At 37.7% G+C, this 19146-nt stretch overlaps 1 protein-coding gene across 1 annotated transcript; it reads right to left on the bottom strand.

Annotated features, from left to right (window-relative positions):
- Nucleotides 1-294: 294 nt before the first annotated feature.
- Nucleotides 295-18636, bottom strand: nop14 (NOP14 nucleolar protein homolog (yeast)). The gene is made up of 19 exons (XM_006627197.3): nucleotides 18540-18636; nucleotides 17704-17896; nucleotides 16092-16226; nucleotides 15035-15176; nucleotides 13876-14024; nucleotides 12859-12993; nucleotides 12081-12203; nucleotides 11539-11670; nucleotides 10384-10711; nucleotides 9918-10048; nucleotides 9370-9455; nucleotides 8457-8592; nucleotides 8195-8296; nucleotides 7758-7911; nucleotides 5865-6024; nucleotides 3715-3862; nucleotides 2484-2602; nucleotides 2124-2279; nucleotides 295-676 (listed from the first exon to the last, which is right to left on the bottom strand). The coding sequence occupies exons 2-19, from the start codon at nucleotides 17884-17886 to the stop codon at nucleotides 577-579; spliced, it is 2619 nt and encodes an 872-aa protein (XP_006627260.1). The 5' UTR covers nucleotides 17887-17896; nucleotides 18540-18636; the 3' UTR covers nucleotides 295-576.
- Between the last annotated feature and the right edge of the window lie 510 nt (nucleotides 18637-19146).

The following is a 19146-nucleotide window of genomic DNA, read 5'->3' as shown; positions in this document are numbered from 1 at the left end:
TAAAGCCGATACCCTGGTTTCTTTCAAGAAACAGCTGGATGAGATCATTGGATAAAATAACTACTAACCACTAAACAGTTTAGATGGGCCATTGGCCTCCTCTCACTTGTAACCTTCCTAATGTTCTTATTGTGGTAGCGCTGATGGGACTCTGTTTGTCTGCCCTGTACAAATGTGAAAGCAAGCCTTTGCTGCACATAAGCACACAGATGTGAAACACTGTAAAATGCACTTTACTAAAGTTCATGTTTTAACCCAGTCCATCATAAAAAGAAACGCACCAAGACTCTTGAACACACAAGATCAACTGCTGTAATGCAGTACCATCAACAGAAAAACGGGACATGAAATTGGTTTGTTTTCTGAGGGGGGTTACACAGCTCACAAATACATAATGAACATAACTGAAATCAAAAACAGATGGACAAGAAACCATTAAACAAAGACAACAGCTTTTTTTGCAGGCTAAGAGAGGATTTGATCCCAAACTCCTGTGGTATGCACACGATGAGATTAACGGGACAACCCCAATGTGTGCCGGAGACATGTTAAAGGGCAGTGAATCTTAGCAGGACCTCAGCTCTTGTTCTTCCGTCTCTTCAAAGCTTTCCACTCTCCCTCCTGTGTTGCCAGGCTGCCAAACAGCTCTTTCACCTTCCTCTTCCTCTCCGAGTCCCTGTGGCAGAAAACAAATAACGATTCATACTCTCAAGAACATACATGGCCCATGTAAGATAGATGGAACTGATTTACACAGAATATCAATTATAAAATGGAATTTGAACAATTTCTGAATAATGATCTAGCTAACCTAGATACATTTAAGAACAAATCCCCACTTTAAAAAAAAAGACACCACAAACCATATACCATTAAAAAAAGGCCTTCTAGTCTGTGACCATTTGCCCTTGTTTCTCAAATGTTCAATAAAAATTACAAATGGATGACGTATCAGAACAGCTATAATATCTGGGCTCTTGAGTGGAATGACCAGGTGTAGACAGTTGAACTGAGTACAGCGACTTCCAGTGTGGGTCATGTCACTAGTCCCTATCACCGTGAGAGGAATTCCCCCGGCAGTGGCGTTAAGCATTGTACATAGATGTGTTAAGGCTTGGACACTGATGGCCAGAGCTTTCAAGGCTTTCAGTCAACAGTGACCCCTGTGATAGTGAAGGACACTTCTCTCCTTAGAAAGGTGTTTAATCTCCTATATAAACCTGTGAAACGTGCAGCATGTAAAAAGATTGGTGGATTGATGGCTGAGCAGGTGGCAAAAGCTCATTCTGCAGTTCCTCATTCTACCTGTGAGAGTACAGTTATACAGTATTGTATGCCAAGACGTAAAGACACACCAGGCAATTCCTAAATTATTATTCCATATTCCATATATACAAATGGCAATTTTTAAATAAAAAAAAACCTGCAGACACAATGTCCTTCAAGAAGCAGGACTGGGGATCCCTGAAGTAAACAAAGGATTGCGTTCCACTGATATATCAAAGTTTTTTGTAACAACAAGCTGTATGTAAAATCCTACTTATGTATAAAAAGAGTGTATACAAGTTAAAAATCTATTAGCCCTGGAGGACAATATTTTGCTTTAGAGAAAAATATTTTGCTCTAGATTTGGCTAAAGCAAAAATTTTAAACTGGCAAGAACCAACACAGATTTATGACTGAAAGTTACAGCTTTTCTTTTCAGAACAATCTATTCAGAAAAACATTTTGAAGAGCTTCAAAGCTTGAAGCAACAATATGAAGCCACAATTAATCACACAAAGGAGTTCAATCATTATCTCTCTCTTTTAAGTGTCTGGATGCTTTTAAATTGTACATATCTCCGATCATTATTTTTATCTGTAGATTTCTTTTTTTCCCCCTTTATCTTATTGGAATTTATGTCAACACCTGCACCAAGAGAAATTCCTTGTATATCTTGTACTTGGCAAATGCTTTGCTTTCCAAAGCATCCTTTTATGAAATACTGTATCTCAGGTGAAACATTACAATTAATATAGACACAAACCAAAATCAGACAAAATCAATTACACACAAAACCAGCAGGAACTCCAATTCAAAGCCCACCAAGACAAAAACAAACAATAAAAGACTTTACATACCTGGCCATAACTTCAGACAGCTTCTCCCTGGCCAAGAACCTGGTGTCCTTGCGGATCTCCCGAAGCGCTCCCTTGAACTCCTTCTTGTACTTGTGCTTCAGCCTCTCTCGCTCCCTCTCCTGTTTTGTGCATCCACGCTTCTTTCCGTAGTCCAGGCTGGAAACACAAGCAAGTCATGAAAAAATGGAGATCAGAAAGAATTTCAGGGGAGACCACAAGTTTGTTTTTACGCCACACGTTGAAGCATTTCCATTGTGTAAAAATCTGTAAGGTGTCCTCGAGCTAGCTTTGTAAAATATTCAGTTTCATATTTAGCAATACTGAAACTTTAACTCGGTTGGACTTATTTAAGACACTTACACTTCCACGATTTTCGGCGTGTACAATTTCAGAGGAACAGGCTTCTTTTTTTCCAACACTAGCGGCACATGTGATGTTGGAGTGCTGTTTATTGCTTCCAGAATGTCTTGATGAAGTGCCTAGATAAAAAAAAAATGGATGACTGAAATTAACCAAAACAACCAGGGTCGTGTTGGGACTGATTACAGGATTTTACGTGAAACCAACTAAACAAGCGATGTTCTTTGATAACTTCTTTTTAAGCCAACTTTTTTCATATTTTGAAATAGTGATGTTTATTTTTCATGGGTTGTACTGACATGAAAGAACAACTATTTACTAATTAATCTTGCTGAAGTAAAACTGCTGACAAGAAGCACATCCTAAACTTTTAATATACCAACATAAAAAACTGGAAGTCTGTGATACATATCATGGATGTTTTGACCTGAACTGTATGCTTAAAAGTTGTCTGCTTTTGTTTGGGATGTAATCACACTTCTTTCCGTCCTCATATTTAAACCTTTTTTTCTTCTAACTGATGCATCAATATTGCAAATTCCATCGGTGGGGACCAAATTTGCTTCACAGGGGTTAGTGGTCAACCATCATTGGCATTCTGTTTCTCAGGCTGAGCACCTTGCTGCTCAGTGTGAACTCCTAGTGGTTCCATCAGAACATTCCTTCCATCAGCATTTCACAGAGATCTTAATTTACCCTACAGAGGAATTTCTCATCTGCTCCACTATGGTCACAATCAGGCTTGGCCTGATCTCTCAGTAAAGTGTGATGAATATCTGCTCGCCTCCCATACATGCCACACAGGTAAGCCTCTTCTTAGCTCAGGGTTTTCTCAAGCAATACTACTGACTTCTCCTTTGATAGTATTTTCAGATTTTGGCATCTTCTTAAGTATTAAATCAAGGTCTAGAGCCACTTTGGTTTTAACAGAGTATGTCTGAGGATTTCTGTAGCAGCGAGTTGTGTAGCAGGATGGTAAAGCGTGAGCTGAAAAGTTAAATTTATACCAAAACAACTTGGCCTACCGAGACACTGTCATGTTTCCTTACTTTACTGAATTTTTAATTTTTATGGAGTCTGGAGCAATTCATGACTGATACTTTGTCTATTAATATTTATTGCTTGAGGAATACTCCAGATCACCATCACTGAAAGGATGCTTGTCCTGTTAGACCTTTATTTATTGAAAGTTATTGACCCACACTATCAGTATGGAGGCAATAGTACTAACCCGTAAGTGGGAAGGATAGTTTTCTACAGGAAGATGTTTCATAAGGAGAGTTCCGATTGGCTGGAAGACTTTGCTGAAGGAAGGTAATGATTTATACAGTGATGTGCACCTTTTCACAAGGTCTAAACAAGTAGCCAATGAGGAGAATCTGCAACACAGAAAAACAGAAGTGAAAAAAGAACAGTTTTTCCTCAGCTTCTCAAACTACAGAAGTGTCTACTGTTCTGCCACCATTCCACAGGAAAGACTAAATCATATTTTTTTACAGTGTAAAAGTAATTATCTTTTTTTACAGTGTCATACTACCCCCAATTTTCTTTGCTCTGAAAATATAAAGCATATTATTTCAAGACTCTGCTTTTTCTTATATCGAGCGGAACGTGAAGATCGGGCATGAAAATTGGTCCAATACTTAAATTTACTGAAGACTCTTTATCTCCTTTCATAGAATAACAAAATTATGGAATGCATCTTGTTTTGGACTGATTTTGAGGACTTAAAATGTCAACAGACATTTAAGTATTTTAGTAAACTCTACCAGTGAGGTCTTCCACTCTTAAAAAAACAACAATCAGAGGTTCAATATCAGAATTCTAGATTTAAAAATTGAAAGTTCAAGTTCAAGACAAGACAAGGGAGTTCAAGTCTTCTTCTAAGTAGCATAGGTCTCAGTTTCAAATTGTTCATGAACGCAGCTTTCTGTACTAAACTCTACAGCTGCTTTATCAGGTTAACTAATTTAACAAACTCATAAAATAGTCTCAGGAAAAGGAAACGTCAAACACGGCCTTTTAAGTCTCCTGATCTGTTTGCTGGAACATACAAGGTGTTAGGGTCCTACAAAGACAGAAGCCAGCAACTAAACAACTATAACTTTAGATGCTGCTAAAATAAAAATACACAACTTGCTTATGTATCTGTTCACACTTCTTAAAGTGAAACTTTACTAGGCTCAACAGAGACATCCTTGGCCTTTTATAGGCCTCACACTATTGTGATAATTATGAGTATTTGCAAACACTTAACACATGCTTGTCTCAGCATGTATCTTGATACATGAATTAGGACTACCAAAAGGGTGCTACAGTACACTTAACTATGAAGGCTGTACAGCAGTGAAAGAAAAATAACAGTGACTGAAGGCAGCTTGTATGTGAGCAAAATGGCACAGAGAATGAGATGCATTAACAATAAGCTGACTTGTCTAGAGGAATTAGTAAACTGGTTCTGTGAGGCACAGACCACTGAACCAGGACTGTCACCATCTGTGTTATCATCTTCAAACTGCAGCAGCTACAGCACAAGACATTCAAGGAAGCGGTGACCTGAACATCAGCAGAATCACTGTAGCTCTCTGCATGCTACAGTTATTCTGCTATTACATGCTACTGCTGAAGGTCACTCAGGCATGACATGTTTATAGCTAAGAGATGAAATTACCATCTGTAAGACCCGAGGTGCAAGTACAGAGTGAGTGTTTTATTTACCAACAAATGTAATTTTGCCCTTCACAGACCTGAGCATAGTGTGTGTTGAGATGTTGTATTGTATGCTACGTGGACAGTCATAATGCTCAAGTCAAGCAATGTTACTGTTCAGTGATACACTGAAGATGACCTTGAGCCAGCAGTTGTTCTGCTCCTGCAAGCCAATCTAGAATTGATTTTCCAGCACGACAATGCAGGACCACTCACAGCTAAGATTACAATGGCAACGCTCCAGAAAAAAAACCCCAACAAGGGTTCAATATAACCATTCTTTTTTCCTGATTTGAAACCGTCAGAAAGGCCATGGGACCAAACATTACTTAATCATTAATTAGCTGCTGGCTGTAGCTGTACAGGAGGAATGATAGAGCATCTCCTTAGCAACCTCGCCAGAAACTCATCTGGTCTATGTGCAAATGTTACCAAGAGTTTTCACCAGTGCATGCTCAGGAAGGTCATTCCAAAATATTAACTCTATGTTTCCAGTTTCAGACTTATCATGATTCTCTGTTCTGAAACTTTTGTTCACAGTATTTAATGTTTATTCAACTTTGGTATTACATTTTTTCTGTACCTCACTATATTAAACACCATAATATAATACAACATGCAAAAAAGAACAACTTAATTGTTTCCAGCCACTTTCAAAGACTGTTCTCTTACTTGAAATGGTCAATCTCCAAACTGTCCTTAAACTTCAGCCCCTGAACAGCAGAGAGTGGCTGTTGCTTTATCTTCCAAACTTCAGCCACCTTTTCATTCTTCACCACCAGCAGGTCAGAGCTCTTCCCTTTTGCCTTGAACGGAGGCACCACAGCGTACCCTGAAAGACCCAGTGAACAAGATGTAATTGACAGGTGCCTGCAGGTGTCGTACATTGCAGCTGTCCAGCACTACTACACAAGCTATCTTAATTCTATATTTAACCCTTAAGAACAACTCAAATTGCTTGATGTTAAGTGAAGAATTTTAGTACACTTTGAGCTTTTGTGTGTTGTATGCCTCTTTCATAGGAACAGCATTTGTTCAGTTTTGATTTGAACAACTCAGCAACCTGTAATGATCATACATGAGTACATGGATGATGACAATGTGGGCTAAAAGCCTAAATTGGGATCACAATCCAAAACTCAGTATTAATTGGCATAAAACCTTTTCTAAGAAATATTACATGTTCTGGATCATTAATCAAGCAAAAAAAAGCTTCTTAAAGTAAAAGTGTCTAAAAAGAAAATAAAGAAAATAAATTCAGTGGGATCAATTTAAAGATTCTAGATAGCATTTTACCACTGAAAATGCTTCTGAGACAGAGAAATATATCATTGCAATAAGATCCTAACAGACCTTGAAAAATCCAGCTGAGTCCACTGTGATGTATGTTAAAGTGACAGCACATTGCAAGTATTTAGCTAGCCTCTGCTAATGCTATAATTCCTGGCATTAGAATTATCAGAATGTGTTGTTGGCTCTTTATTGAGTTTCCTTCCTTCCTTCTTAACTTTTATAAAACAGTTATCTATTATCTTATCTATTACAAAACCTCTACAACATACTTAAGGTGATAAATGTTTGTACTAGCAGGGTCCAAGTCCAGTTAAAAAAATTATAAAAGGGAGAAGATGGTAGAGCTATAGCTGCAAATGGAAAAGGCCAAAAAAAACAAAAGTTTGTTGTGATCCGTGTCAATCAATTCCTTCCTCAATCCATGGCTTTTCTTACTCCACATACACACTTTGTTTAATCAGGGCTGTCCAATCATTTCCACTATGGTTTTCTTTCCAACACAATTCTTAATAAGCTAAATCAACCCACAACCCTTAACTGCACCATCTTAATAATTTAGCCCATCTCTTCAGAAGTTGCCGCTTTAAAGAGACCTTTAAATAACCTGCAGAAACGCTGGCCCTCCAGGACTAGGATTGAACAGCCCCATCTTATATTAAACGCTCTATCATACTATGATTGTCTTGTTCCTGCCTACTACTACTTTCCCTCACAGGACCAACCCTGAACATTTTGAAAAAACAAAACAAAAAGTGATCAAAATTGTTGAATTCGATGAGATGTGAATTCCACTTATTCCACCTAAAGGTTTACCATTTTTAAATGAATTAATTTTCAAACACCTGAGCACATTTCTACTCCAGTGTTTATACTTCAAGGCTGGCTATAATTCCATTCCTGCTAACGTTTTATTTACACTGCTTGAGTGGCACAGATCTCAAACTCGAATGAAACCCTAAGTTAAAACCAAGTTTTGTTAGTCTTTTCATTAAAATGGTTTTAAATGTAGAAATCATAACCATCCTTTTGTTACCAAGTCCTGTAGGACTGGTTCAGCAGATCGGCGATGGTTCCCAATGCACTATACTGAAGGAAAGGAGCCGTGCCACCGGACGTGGCCATATAAGATCGGCGCTACGGACCTCTGTTGTCCAGGTGTTATGACGATGATAATGATTTTGTTACTGGCCACTCAAATCAACTTAGTCACAGACACAACAAATAAGCAGAACATAGTGCAGAAATTAGACCAGAACATCACATATACTGTACCTAATGATGTTTTATCAGGGACTGCTAAATGCAGAATCCCCAAAAGGAAGTTGATGAGTTCTGGTACAAATCTCTGGGATAGCGATACATATTCTATTGTGAGGGAACAAAGCACAAGTCCTGTAGTCACGTCCTCCAACGTAGTAACTGGACACTGCAAAGAAGCACAAAAAGCATTTTAATTTCATTTGTTTATATAGTCTGCATTTAACATTTGCAGAATGATTAGTGATTTTTTTAATTAAATAAATTATTCAGTGCTAAAAGTGACAAGACAATAACTGTCATATCTCAGTCAGCCCGGATCAAAGGTTTCTGAAGTTCCATCAGAAAGTTGTCAGAAGAGCTAGAAAACAGCACACATTCCATAAATCAGTGGCTGAGAAGAAGTAACTGCATTGATAAATAAAGCTGGACTGATGTTAGTAAATACCCACCTTTGTAAGTGATTGACTGATGTAAACCATAGCAGGAGTGACCACAGGGTGTCTGAAGTCCGAAGCAGGGAACAAAAGGGATGCAATCTTCAGATAAATCAGCTGAGTAGAAGGCAGAAGATGATTAGAAAGAAGGCACAGTTTACTAACACGTTTCATAAGATGCGATCTGATGGTAAACTAGCTTATATGATGGATTATACAACCAGACATATCTGAAGACAAAGCCATCTACAGTACTATATTTCTGGGACATCCATACCATGTCAAGACCTGGAAAAGGAGAACGTCCTTTAAGTTCTATTGCTTCCTCCATGTCATGTGCACTGTCACACAGAATTGACTGCATCGAAGTACAGGCGGCTTCAGGGAACATCTGGCACAGGCCATACAGCTGCCTGGGTGTGGGACAAATTAGCACAAAAATAACAGTTCTATAGCTGCAGTTCTGATTGGCAAATTGTGACCTTCCGTTCAATGTGGGCTGATACCTGTTAAAAACTGCCAGTTTTAATAGTAACGTTATAATAATAGAAGAAAATGCTGGTGGAGACGTTAAGCTAATTGTTGATGCTAATAACACAATACATATACTGTAACTTCTTACTGTATATAAGATGCCTTTTGCACGTCATATAACGTTCTCTGTACAATTTACAATGCATACCTAAATCAGAGAATCAGGTCAAAAGGTACCTGTTCACAATGAGTCATATCTCCGTTTGGTGCCCTTTTGTAACTGCCTTTTTAATTACTGAGGCAGCTTTTGTAAGGCATTTGGTTAGGTATAGTCAAACAAAGGCTTTTAATTTTGGGATAACTAAACTTTCAAGTAGATTTCAAAGGATGGCTTTTTGTAAAACATTAGTATAAAAGTATTTTGTGAAAAAAATTAATGAAGTTATGTGTCAAACTTAAGCATCTTATTAGCAGACTTCTATTTCAGTCACAACACTGCACAGGAAAAGCATGTGCATAGAACAGGAAGTTGCCTCTACTTTTCTAGATAAGTGTACAAGCTCCATCAATCAAACAGACATCAATGGGCCAAATTAAAGAAGTGTCATAGGTCATCTTCTGCAAGAATAAGCCATTCAACTATTTTGCTCATTTAGCTGCTAGAAGGCGTAGGAGTGGGCAGAAAAACAATGAGAAGGGTGGCGGTAGGTGCTTACGGAACAAGCTTGTTCACTGTTAGCAGGTCAGCGGGAGTTCTGGTTGCCAGTTCACCAACATATTCGAGTAGGAAGCCGAATAATTTCTGAAAAATAAACAAGTAACAGAAGCACCGGTTACGGCACAAAACAAAAACAATCTATGCAAAAATATTTTCATAAGGACAAAAAGATGAGGCAGTTTAATTTTAAGTAGTGTTTATTCTGATTATGGAAGCACTTGGGTTTTCAACTTGTAGCTTTTCACTTTCATTCCTCTCTCTTCTGGAAATCAGAATTTAAAATGACAGCAACAGCTGATAAACATACGACAGAATTATATAATTTAAATAGGACAACTTAGTGGTATAATTTGCATACAGCTGCATGGGTGTCTGACAAAACACCAAATATATTGTCCTACATCCAGGCAGTGTATAAAACATTAACATCCTCTAGAAAACACATTGCTAATATAATCTTTTTATTCATGATATTACTAGCATAGACCCCAATGACAGCTACAATATTGTCTAATAAATGTACGAGATGTATTGATCACCACATACTTGAAGTTTGAATTTATTTCCTGATGCAAGACTTGGGTGATTGCACTTCTGAATCCTCCCAACAATAATGCACTGCTTCTCAGGTGAATGCCCCTGGATTAAAGACAGCAAATCACTATAGCTTTCAGGAGCTAAAGAGGATAGAAAAGAAAAAAAGGGTAAAAGTTAACATCACTACTTTTGTCTAAACATTTTCAGTTCTATTCAAAGATTCCTCAAGTTCCAGTTTGAAATACAGACACAAATCTTTTTCTGTGCTGAAAAGTAAAAAACTGAAAGTACCTAGAGCTTAATAGAAAATTGAAATAGAAGCATTTTGTCAGAAAGCCTTATTCTTGCAAAAACTGCAGACTCACAGAAGAAAAAGCAGAATGGACGTTTGAATTTTTTTCAGACAGAAGAACTGTCCTGAATTTGTGTCCCACTCTTAGTAGAAACAGACAATATCCTGAGGCTGATGTCTTACCTGCAAATGTATATGGGAGCTCAGCTTTTGCGGCCTCCTGCTGTGCTATTCTCTCCTCCTCGGTCAGGGTCTTCTGTACTACGGGAAAGGCCTCCTCTTTATCTGTCTTCTCCTTTTCATCTTCCTCCTGGTTGCTGTCCTGCTCTGAGTCCAAGTCAGAGTGACTGCCCTCATCACCACTTTCTGCATCCTCCTCAGATTCCTCCTCCTCTTCATCTGCACTCTCCCCACCTTCCTCTCCATCCTCTTCCTCCTCTCCTCCTAGATCTTCTTCATCTTTCCCAGATTCCTCACCCTCCTCATCCGCCTCGATGTTCCACTTCCCATCCTGAGTAGGCAAAGCACAAAAGGAGTTACTGCTCTAATGAGCTGGTCACACAATCAGTAAAGGAGATTATTCAGAGACTACAAGTAAGCTTTAATAGGACATTAAAAAACTAAAACACAATAGCTAAACTCTGAAAACATAATGATACAGAAACTCAACTGCTCCAGTTATTATGCCTGAAACCAATTTTAAAGTGCTTTAAACTGACTATAAAAACATAAATGATTGTGACAACAAAATAAGAAACATCTTTATAGACTTTAGGCACTTCCAGAAGGATGGCTTCTGTTATTGTAAGGAGTTAATTAACTTGTTTAAACCATTTTAAAGTGAATTATTTTCTTTGTATCTTGGAATGTCAAGTATTTCATAGCAACTACACAATTTGGGATCAACACAGAAAAATTGAAAAAATCATCTCTTTGCCAACATCAACATTCTGTATGGATATCACATTTCAAGGTACACCTAATTTAAGAAACCAGAGGATGAGAAAGCAAACTATACAAAATTCCTACTTTGCAAATTAGATGGCAGTGGCGTCATTTTGTATTTTAACTTTATACGCTTGCAGTGTGCGGCTCTAAAAAAGTACAGTTTTTCACAGACATTCAAGCTGAATAACCACTTCTGTGCAGCATTTATTTTCAGGAACATAAGTATATGAATTTTCATTATTTCTTTCTTAGCATTAAAAACAGAAGTGACAAAAATAATGTTTCCCACTCAATTCACTGTCAAAACCTTAGGGATGTCCCATGGGAGATGTTAAGAATGTGTCCATATTTGAGAACTGCAGAGTTGTGGCATACGTTCTAATTACAGACCTGGTATGAGAGTGTACGGCGGTCCTCTTTATCCAATATGAAGCCATCATTCAGATCATCTGCAGAGAGATGAGAGACCTTCTTCGTGCTGTCCTCTTCAATGTCCCCCTGCATTCGGCGCAACCTGTCGGCCTTCAGAAAATACACATTTTAAAACAAGCCTTTTCTTGGTTATAAAGTCAGTACAAGCATTATACTGTGTCAGCTTTTATATTTATCTTGAGATTAGCAAAATAAATCTTTCCCAACACTGAAATACAATACAAAACAACGAACAGAAATCCTTGTTGATCACGCTTTCTTAAAAAAAGTATAAACATTGTCTCACTATTTTGTTAACGGCAGCTGCAAATAACTTTGCATTCGTCCGTACCTACTGTACATGTGGAATTCACCTCAGTGTTTGTCGTGGTGTACTTACTGTACCTTTTGTAATCTTGTCTCCGATAAAAATTAAATCCTTTGAGCAGTATCCCAAAGCACACCAAACAGAAATGAAAGCTTTTGCATTTAACGACTAGTTAAAGAACAGAACAACCAACCTCCAGTTTCTGGAGACGTTCCTTCTCTTCCTTGGCTAGTTCCTCCTCAGTCTTCATCCTCTCAGACGGTTGAGCTTTCATCTCAAAGCCCAGCTCCCGTACAATCATGTCATACTCATCAGGCTGATGCACAGAAAAAACAGATTGTCAGATTTTGCATGATGTTTTATTAGAATACTTTCGGCTTTATTTTACTGAAAGTCATCATGATGAGAAGTGCAAAATTAAGGTACTGGAAGCACTTTAGCCTATATGTCTAAAGAAACCTTGGTCTTCCTATTCTTAGGAAGGCCCAGCTCAATGGATAACTCCCAAACTCATCCTTTTCATTAAGTTCTTTGCCTCCATGAAACCCAGCACTTAAACAGCTGCTGACAAAGTCTGAATCCGGATCATCAGATCGGTTAAATCATGACGTCAGAATTGAACGGAGTAAGTTAGTGTCCACATCTTCACTGATTTCAGCACTGAACTTTTTTTTAAACTTGAGTATTACATTGTGTAATTAATCTACATATAATATACCTTTACCTTTTAATAGAAACATGTATTATAGTATACATTACAGATATATTGTAAAACGTTTTACAGGCGCTGTTATAGCCGATCATTAGGAACTTTCCCACTAAACTTCCATCATACTTTTTGTATTACCACCTCGTTTTACCTTATAGATAGATGTTATTATGAAATGGTGCATTCCAGTATTCAAACGTATTAAGCATTTCAACTCTCATAAAAACCCCAGTGCTGTGAAGATATGGCCTGTCTGCATTACCTTGGGCTTCTCATCTGCTTCCTTGAGCTCAGACTTTGGAGTCCTGTGAACCAGCAGGCTCTGAATGGATTTCCAGTCATTGTCGAGTTTTTCTGTCAATTCCTGTGCTTCCTCTCTCTGCGTCTGTCGCTCTCGCTGGAAAGGATAGCAAACACTATATTCATTCAATACAGTACTGACACCCCGACCCACCCCCACCACATCTGATCATCTTGTTGTCCAACACAAACAACAGTCATCTTAATTATGGTGAAAGGCAGACCAACAAACGCTTCTATGTTTAATCTTGACATCATGAAATTATAAACTTATCTGTGTATCCATTGCTTAAGACAAGGAATTCAAAGAAATGTCCAAAACTGAATTATCAAACTATATAAACAGCAAATTTATGAATGGTGACTTAATTATTTCCTTTAGACTAAATGATTCTCCCTGAAGTCAGTAGTAAATGATTTATGTGATACAAAGCTCCTCTGTGCTGCACTGCATTTCACAACCAATAAAAGCCAAGGATAAGAATTAATACACTCCAGGGAAGAAGACATGCTTTGTGCCTAAAGAATACTTTTTTTTGTCACCCCGCAGACAAAGTCATAAACAACATGGAACAGACAACATTAAAGAAATGTGACTGCAGTCTCTTTTGTAGCGATGCCTCGCACAAAAATAATAATTTATAATCATCTTTAGACTCCTTCAACTTTTAATGAGAGCTCAATACATTAAGGACAACAAGGCATTTAAGAAAGCATCTGGTTGAGTATTTACATTTGAGTAAAAGCTAAGAAAACATCTGAGGTACTTCTATTTTCAAGACAAATGTGAAAAATTCACCAGTTGAACTGCAAAGTTACTGCTTATTCTATCTATAGGATACAATTTTAATATAAGGATACTCCAAGCTTAAGAATTTCCAGAGTTTGCTCTGTTCAACAGCAAGTTGATCACCAGAATTTTTGAACTGAGCTTTCTGATGATCAGTCCATGCTTAGACAGAAACGTTCCTTCCTGTACCTTCTCCAGCTTTGACTTGACGATCATCTCTTCAATGAGTTCCTGGCGGGTCTTGGGCTTATGAGTGCCGTCATCATTGTTTTGCTCGTGTGGAGACTTTTTCCTCAGCAGGCCCCCTCCTCCTCCAAAGTGGGATGCAGTGAGCTCCGCTGTCAAAACAGGGACGCAGAGCATGTTAGAAACAGGGAAGGGGTTGAGAGGCTTAATGGAAGACACTTGTCTTCTAACAGTGCTGGTTCATGACTGAACAACTGTAGGACATTTAAGGAAAAATAACATTTCTTCCAATTCTTCTGGCTTCAGCATCCATTCAAAAGTTACGCCCACATTAGCTTTGCCTCACTACATCTTGTTCTTTAATCTTCAGCAGAAGAAATGGAATTTGTCCCACCATTAAAATGAGTCACATTATGTTGCTATGCAACACAAGCAATTGATGGAAGCTGAAGGAAACAAAACCTCAGATTTCACTAAAATAAAATACTTATGAAGACAGTGCCTATAATAATCAGGGAACAATAGTTCTTACTTTCTTATAATTTTTAATAATGAATTTAAATAATGAAATAATGAAATAAACTCAAATTGAGTGTATTTGGCATGGAATATCTTAAATGAGTGATTTTTTAATGAGATTCCTTAATATATATTAAATTACAGCTTTTGTGCTCCACTGAAAAGCAATATAAAATACAAATGTTTGCATTATGCATTTATTTCAGACCTTAAGTAAACTTTAATGAATTTTGTAATTAGAGTATCTTATTTCTTTGTGAAAATGTAAAGGCTGATCTAAATTAACTTACTTTGTTAATCAAAAGCACGGTCACCAATATAAACCTGAATAATTTCATATTAACTGTACTTAAAGTCCATGTCCATCCCACATCTTTCAGTATCAACATGAAGATATTTTTACACAAATGCATGTTGATTTAATATCAAACTTGGATATCACCTTACTGATACTCTCTGAAAGAGCCTTTGGTTGCTATGGTTACAGAGCCTTGTTAAACTAGGAAGAGACTTTAGGAAATGGGGCTGCAGAACCTCTCACTTACAGAACGTACGTCATTTAAAAAAACGTACAGAAAAATACACTGGGGGCAGAGGAATAAAATCATTAGTTGAGTCACACATTTACTCTTCCTGTACGTACCTGACAAAAGACCCTTTTCTTCCGTGTCACTGTCACTCTCAACCACATCATTCAGCTTCTCAATGTCTGCCAAGGACTGGCCGTAATGGGTTAATTCCTCCTCTTCGTTCAGGTTATAGATATCCTTCTTGTCATGAATGCGCTACAGAAGAATATCCAACTTAAAGTTAAAATCTGCATAATCAATCTTAAATGAAACTTTAGGACCTGTGACTTCAAAATATTTACTACCCATAGAGGTTTGACCCATTTAAAATAAAAAAAAAAGTTTTCATTGACTTGAGTTATAGTGCACAACAAGCTGTGGCCGCCTGTGAAATGCTAGACTATCAGTACTTGGTTTGTGTGTCCTAAAAATGGGTGCTTGTTTCTTACATGAGCTCCAGTCACACTATGAAAGAATGAAAATCCTAACTTCAATTTTCAGATATACCAGCATTCATGTCTTTCCAGTCTTGCACCATTCTGTTTTATTCGCACTTGCAAGTCTTAAACTTGGTTCTTCCTGGTCCCATTAACACCTTTGCAGGCCCTACACCTCCTTTAGCTATATAGTAAAAATATTGATACTATAGCATAGTGTGATGAAAACACAGAGGGGTGTTTGGACAAACTGTTCAATGTACAGCATGATTACATGTATACTTATCACATTAACACTATTCTCTAGGAATTTACTTTACCTGATGTTAAAACTCAGGCAGTCACATATATACAATCCAGCATTTTGGTTAATATAGTAATACCTGATATCCTTTATATATCATTGTTTTCAAAACACAGCATCACCTCTACTTGAAACTGCCTCTGAAACAAGCACACTGATCACAGATGAGCGAGGACTAATCTCACTTTCTTTACAGGCAGACAATTAATTACATTCGGACGCTGTTTTTGTGAGTACAGGATGACTGAATTCTGTCTACTTTGTCTCATTCAGGTTAAACAGAATTATGGTCACAGAAACTCAAGAAAAGTACCCAACGAACTCACTGTCCCTCTGTCATTCTTGTTTTGCTTTTCACATTTTCAGTTGTATAAAAGCACTGATAAGTACCTGTCTCTCCAAGGCAAACCTCTTTAGTATTTTTTCTTCTGGGGCCATTTTTGTATCATATTCTCCAAACCGTCTGTCAATAATTTTATTGGCCTTGTTCTTCAGTTTGTATTCTTTCAGCAGGGTCTCTTTACGCTAAGGATAAAAAAAAAAAACATTCAGAAATATTTTCAATTATTACAATTTATGAAAAAAATAAGGAGCCAAAAGAACCTTACGTGCCTGTTCCTATCTGAAAATATCTACCTGAACTAAAATATGTGTATTTGCTCACTTTCTGGTTTTCAGTTATTTCTTTAAAGCACTGCTCTTGCACCAAGTTTGCGTGTCTTATGATTATAATATAAACCAAAGTGGTCACAATTATCAACAAGATTATAGCAGCAACCTGAAGGCTGTATTAGTTGTCTGATTCAAAAACATTAATTGAAATAAACTGCAAAGTCTAATGAAGAGTTATAGTTTTAGGAGTTATAGTTTTAAGCCTTAGTAAGAATTTTGATCTCAGGACCAAAAAACCAAAATCATGCTTTGTTGATCAACAATACTAGAGTACGACATACCAAGTAATTTTTAAGATAAGTTCTAAAATGTTAAAAATGTTAAAAGGGGCAGCTATAACAGAGATTTAAGAAAACACACTGCTTAAATCAGAGATGACACAAACACAGTTCTATCTGGTAGTTTGACCCTGTGTACCATCTAAAGTCTGACAGATTCTAATGCAGACAATTACTATCCTCTGAGCTGCTCCACCGAGCACAGGTTGAGCCCTACAATAACCAGCTTGATACTGGCGGAGTGCTGCCATGGACAAGCTCAACAAGCACAGCCACCCCTGTAACCTCCTGGGATGGTTGCAGGTTGGAAGATGGAAGATGAGCCATATACAATTTCTTGCATTAGGAATTCGACTTTTCGCATACCCCAGCTAGCTCTCCATGAGACACAGACACACAGAGAGGGAGAGAAGCTTGGGGTCAGAGCGCAGGGTTAGCCATTGTACAGTTGGGGTTAAGGGCCTTGCTGGGGTTAAGGGCCCGACAGAGTAGGATTCCTCTGCTGGCAGCAGGATTTGAACCGGCAACCTTCCAGCCACAGGCACAGATCCTTAGCCACAGTACCACTGCTCCACCTCAGTGCTGGGGCAGAGCAGCGCTGGTTGGCAGTGCTGTTGGTGCTTTCCTTCAACTGGCCGGCAGGAAATATCCAGTTTGGGCTGCATAGCATGTAACAAGATAAAAGATAACTCGATGGTAGACGGGCTTGAGGAGTAAACACTTCCTCTTTCTCCCCTGTGTGTGGTCACAGAGCTTGTAGCTACAAGCTGTGACTCATGACACATACAGGTGCTTATTCCAGATCATGTGAATAGAACCAAAAACAACTGGCTCTTTGAAATCTTTTGAATCTTTTCTGCAGTAAGTACTAAAGTGTACGTGCACATCTTCTCCATCTCATGCTGATGCATCACTCACAGTATCCATCAGATTTTACAGGCAACAGGCAGATCTATATTCTTGTGGGGTGATGATGATAAAAGAAAAATAACGTGGTTATAAATTAAAAAAAAAAGATAAGTAATCTCCCAACTCTCAACCTACGCTCTCACCTTTTTTATGGCTTTGGAACGGGAAACACCAGGCAGGCCGACATCGTGCTTTGTCTTTCTTCCTAGAACGTCAAACTTCTTCCTATTTATCTTCACCTCAAAGGGGTTGTTCTTTATCTCCGTGGCAGTCTTGGTCTTCTGCACTTTGTCAGCAAGGCCTTTTTTCTTCTGTGTCTTCCCCATCTTGGACAATCTGTTACACAAACACACAAAGATTGACTGATCTGGCATTGTTACACAGTATTAGGGTTTATTCATCTTGTTGGTTAAGAACTTTTAAGTAAGAATAGAATCCTATAACGATTGGCCGACATACTGTATATATGTAATAAGTTGCAATTATGGATGTACTGGCTTTAAAGCATCTTAAAAATGGTAAATTGTAAATAATCAGCAGCAATACTTTAGAATTTCACAAAGAGTTGTGTCTAATTACTTAGCAGTCTGGAAATACATGTAAAAACCATTTGTTGTTGTTTTTTTTCACTTCTTTGCTAAGTGCTTTATTTTTAATTATCACTAGCGTAGGCTGAAGCTGGAGAACCCATTAAAATAGTTTGAAGTACAACACTAAAAATCTTTCTGTACATTTTAAGTTATTTTAGTTATAAATCATCGTTATCAAGTGCATCGTTACATAACAAAACACTAGTTTTACATACAGAACATCGCTTCTGTGCATTTATATCAGGCACAGCTATCAGTGCTGACACTTGTAAATAATTCTGCAAAGAACTAACCACTTATCTCATTGTCAGAATTCTGTTGCGTAACCTGAAAGTATGAAATACTTCCTGGCGATGATTAGAATTACAGGAATTCAAATCGTTGCTTACCCTTTCTTGGATAAAAAGTCCAAACAAAATTAATTTTCCAAATTATTAGAACGAATCCCACGTTGCTACAACATAGTGGCCATGTTTCAATGCATAAAAGGTCGGAGTTCAACAACCCTCTCTTCCGCCGTTCGTTACTGAAAAAAGTTATATTTTCTGTTTATCGCCTACTACTGGTAGCCTCCCAAAAGACATTTCTTTCGTCTTTGTAGTACATTACATTGTTTTCAACTTATTACTGCCATCTACTGTATTGGAGTATAAAGTGCACCTACCATCTGGAGTTGTACTGTATACTGGCAACTTGCTCCTGCTTTCCAATTCAGGTTCTGACTTTCAGCTCTTGTAAGAGTGATTGGGATTTATAACGAATTTCGGGATCTGCCAGAATATATTATTTCTGGCATAATAGTAGACTACATAAACTACTATAGTACAGATATCATGTGTTGGACTACAGGAAGTTGCTGACAATCTTTAAAAGATATTTAAACTTTCAAATTTTCTTTTAAATATCTCTAGTGTTCGCAAAAGATACAGAATTCCTGTAATTATCTGATGTTATTACAATTAATCTGTTAAATTTATGAGATGTAGGTTTTACTAT

The sequence above is a fragment of the Lepisosteus oculatus genome, chromosome 3 (assembly GCF_040954835.1).
Source record: "Lepisosteus oculatus isolate fLepOcu1 chromosome 3, fLepOcu1.hap2, whole genome shotgun sequence".
Classification (NCBI taxonomy): domain Eukaryota; kingdom Metazoa; phylum Chordata; class Actinopteri; order Semionotiformes; family Lepisosteidae; genus Lepisosteus; species Lepisosteus oculatus.
Note: the sequence above shows the minus strand (reverse complement) of the source record. Positions and strands in the feature narration are given on the sequence as shown.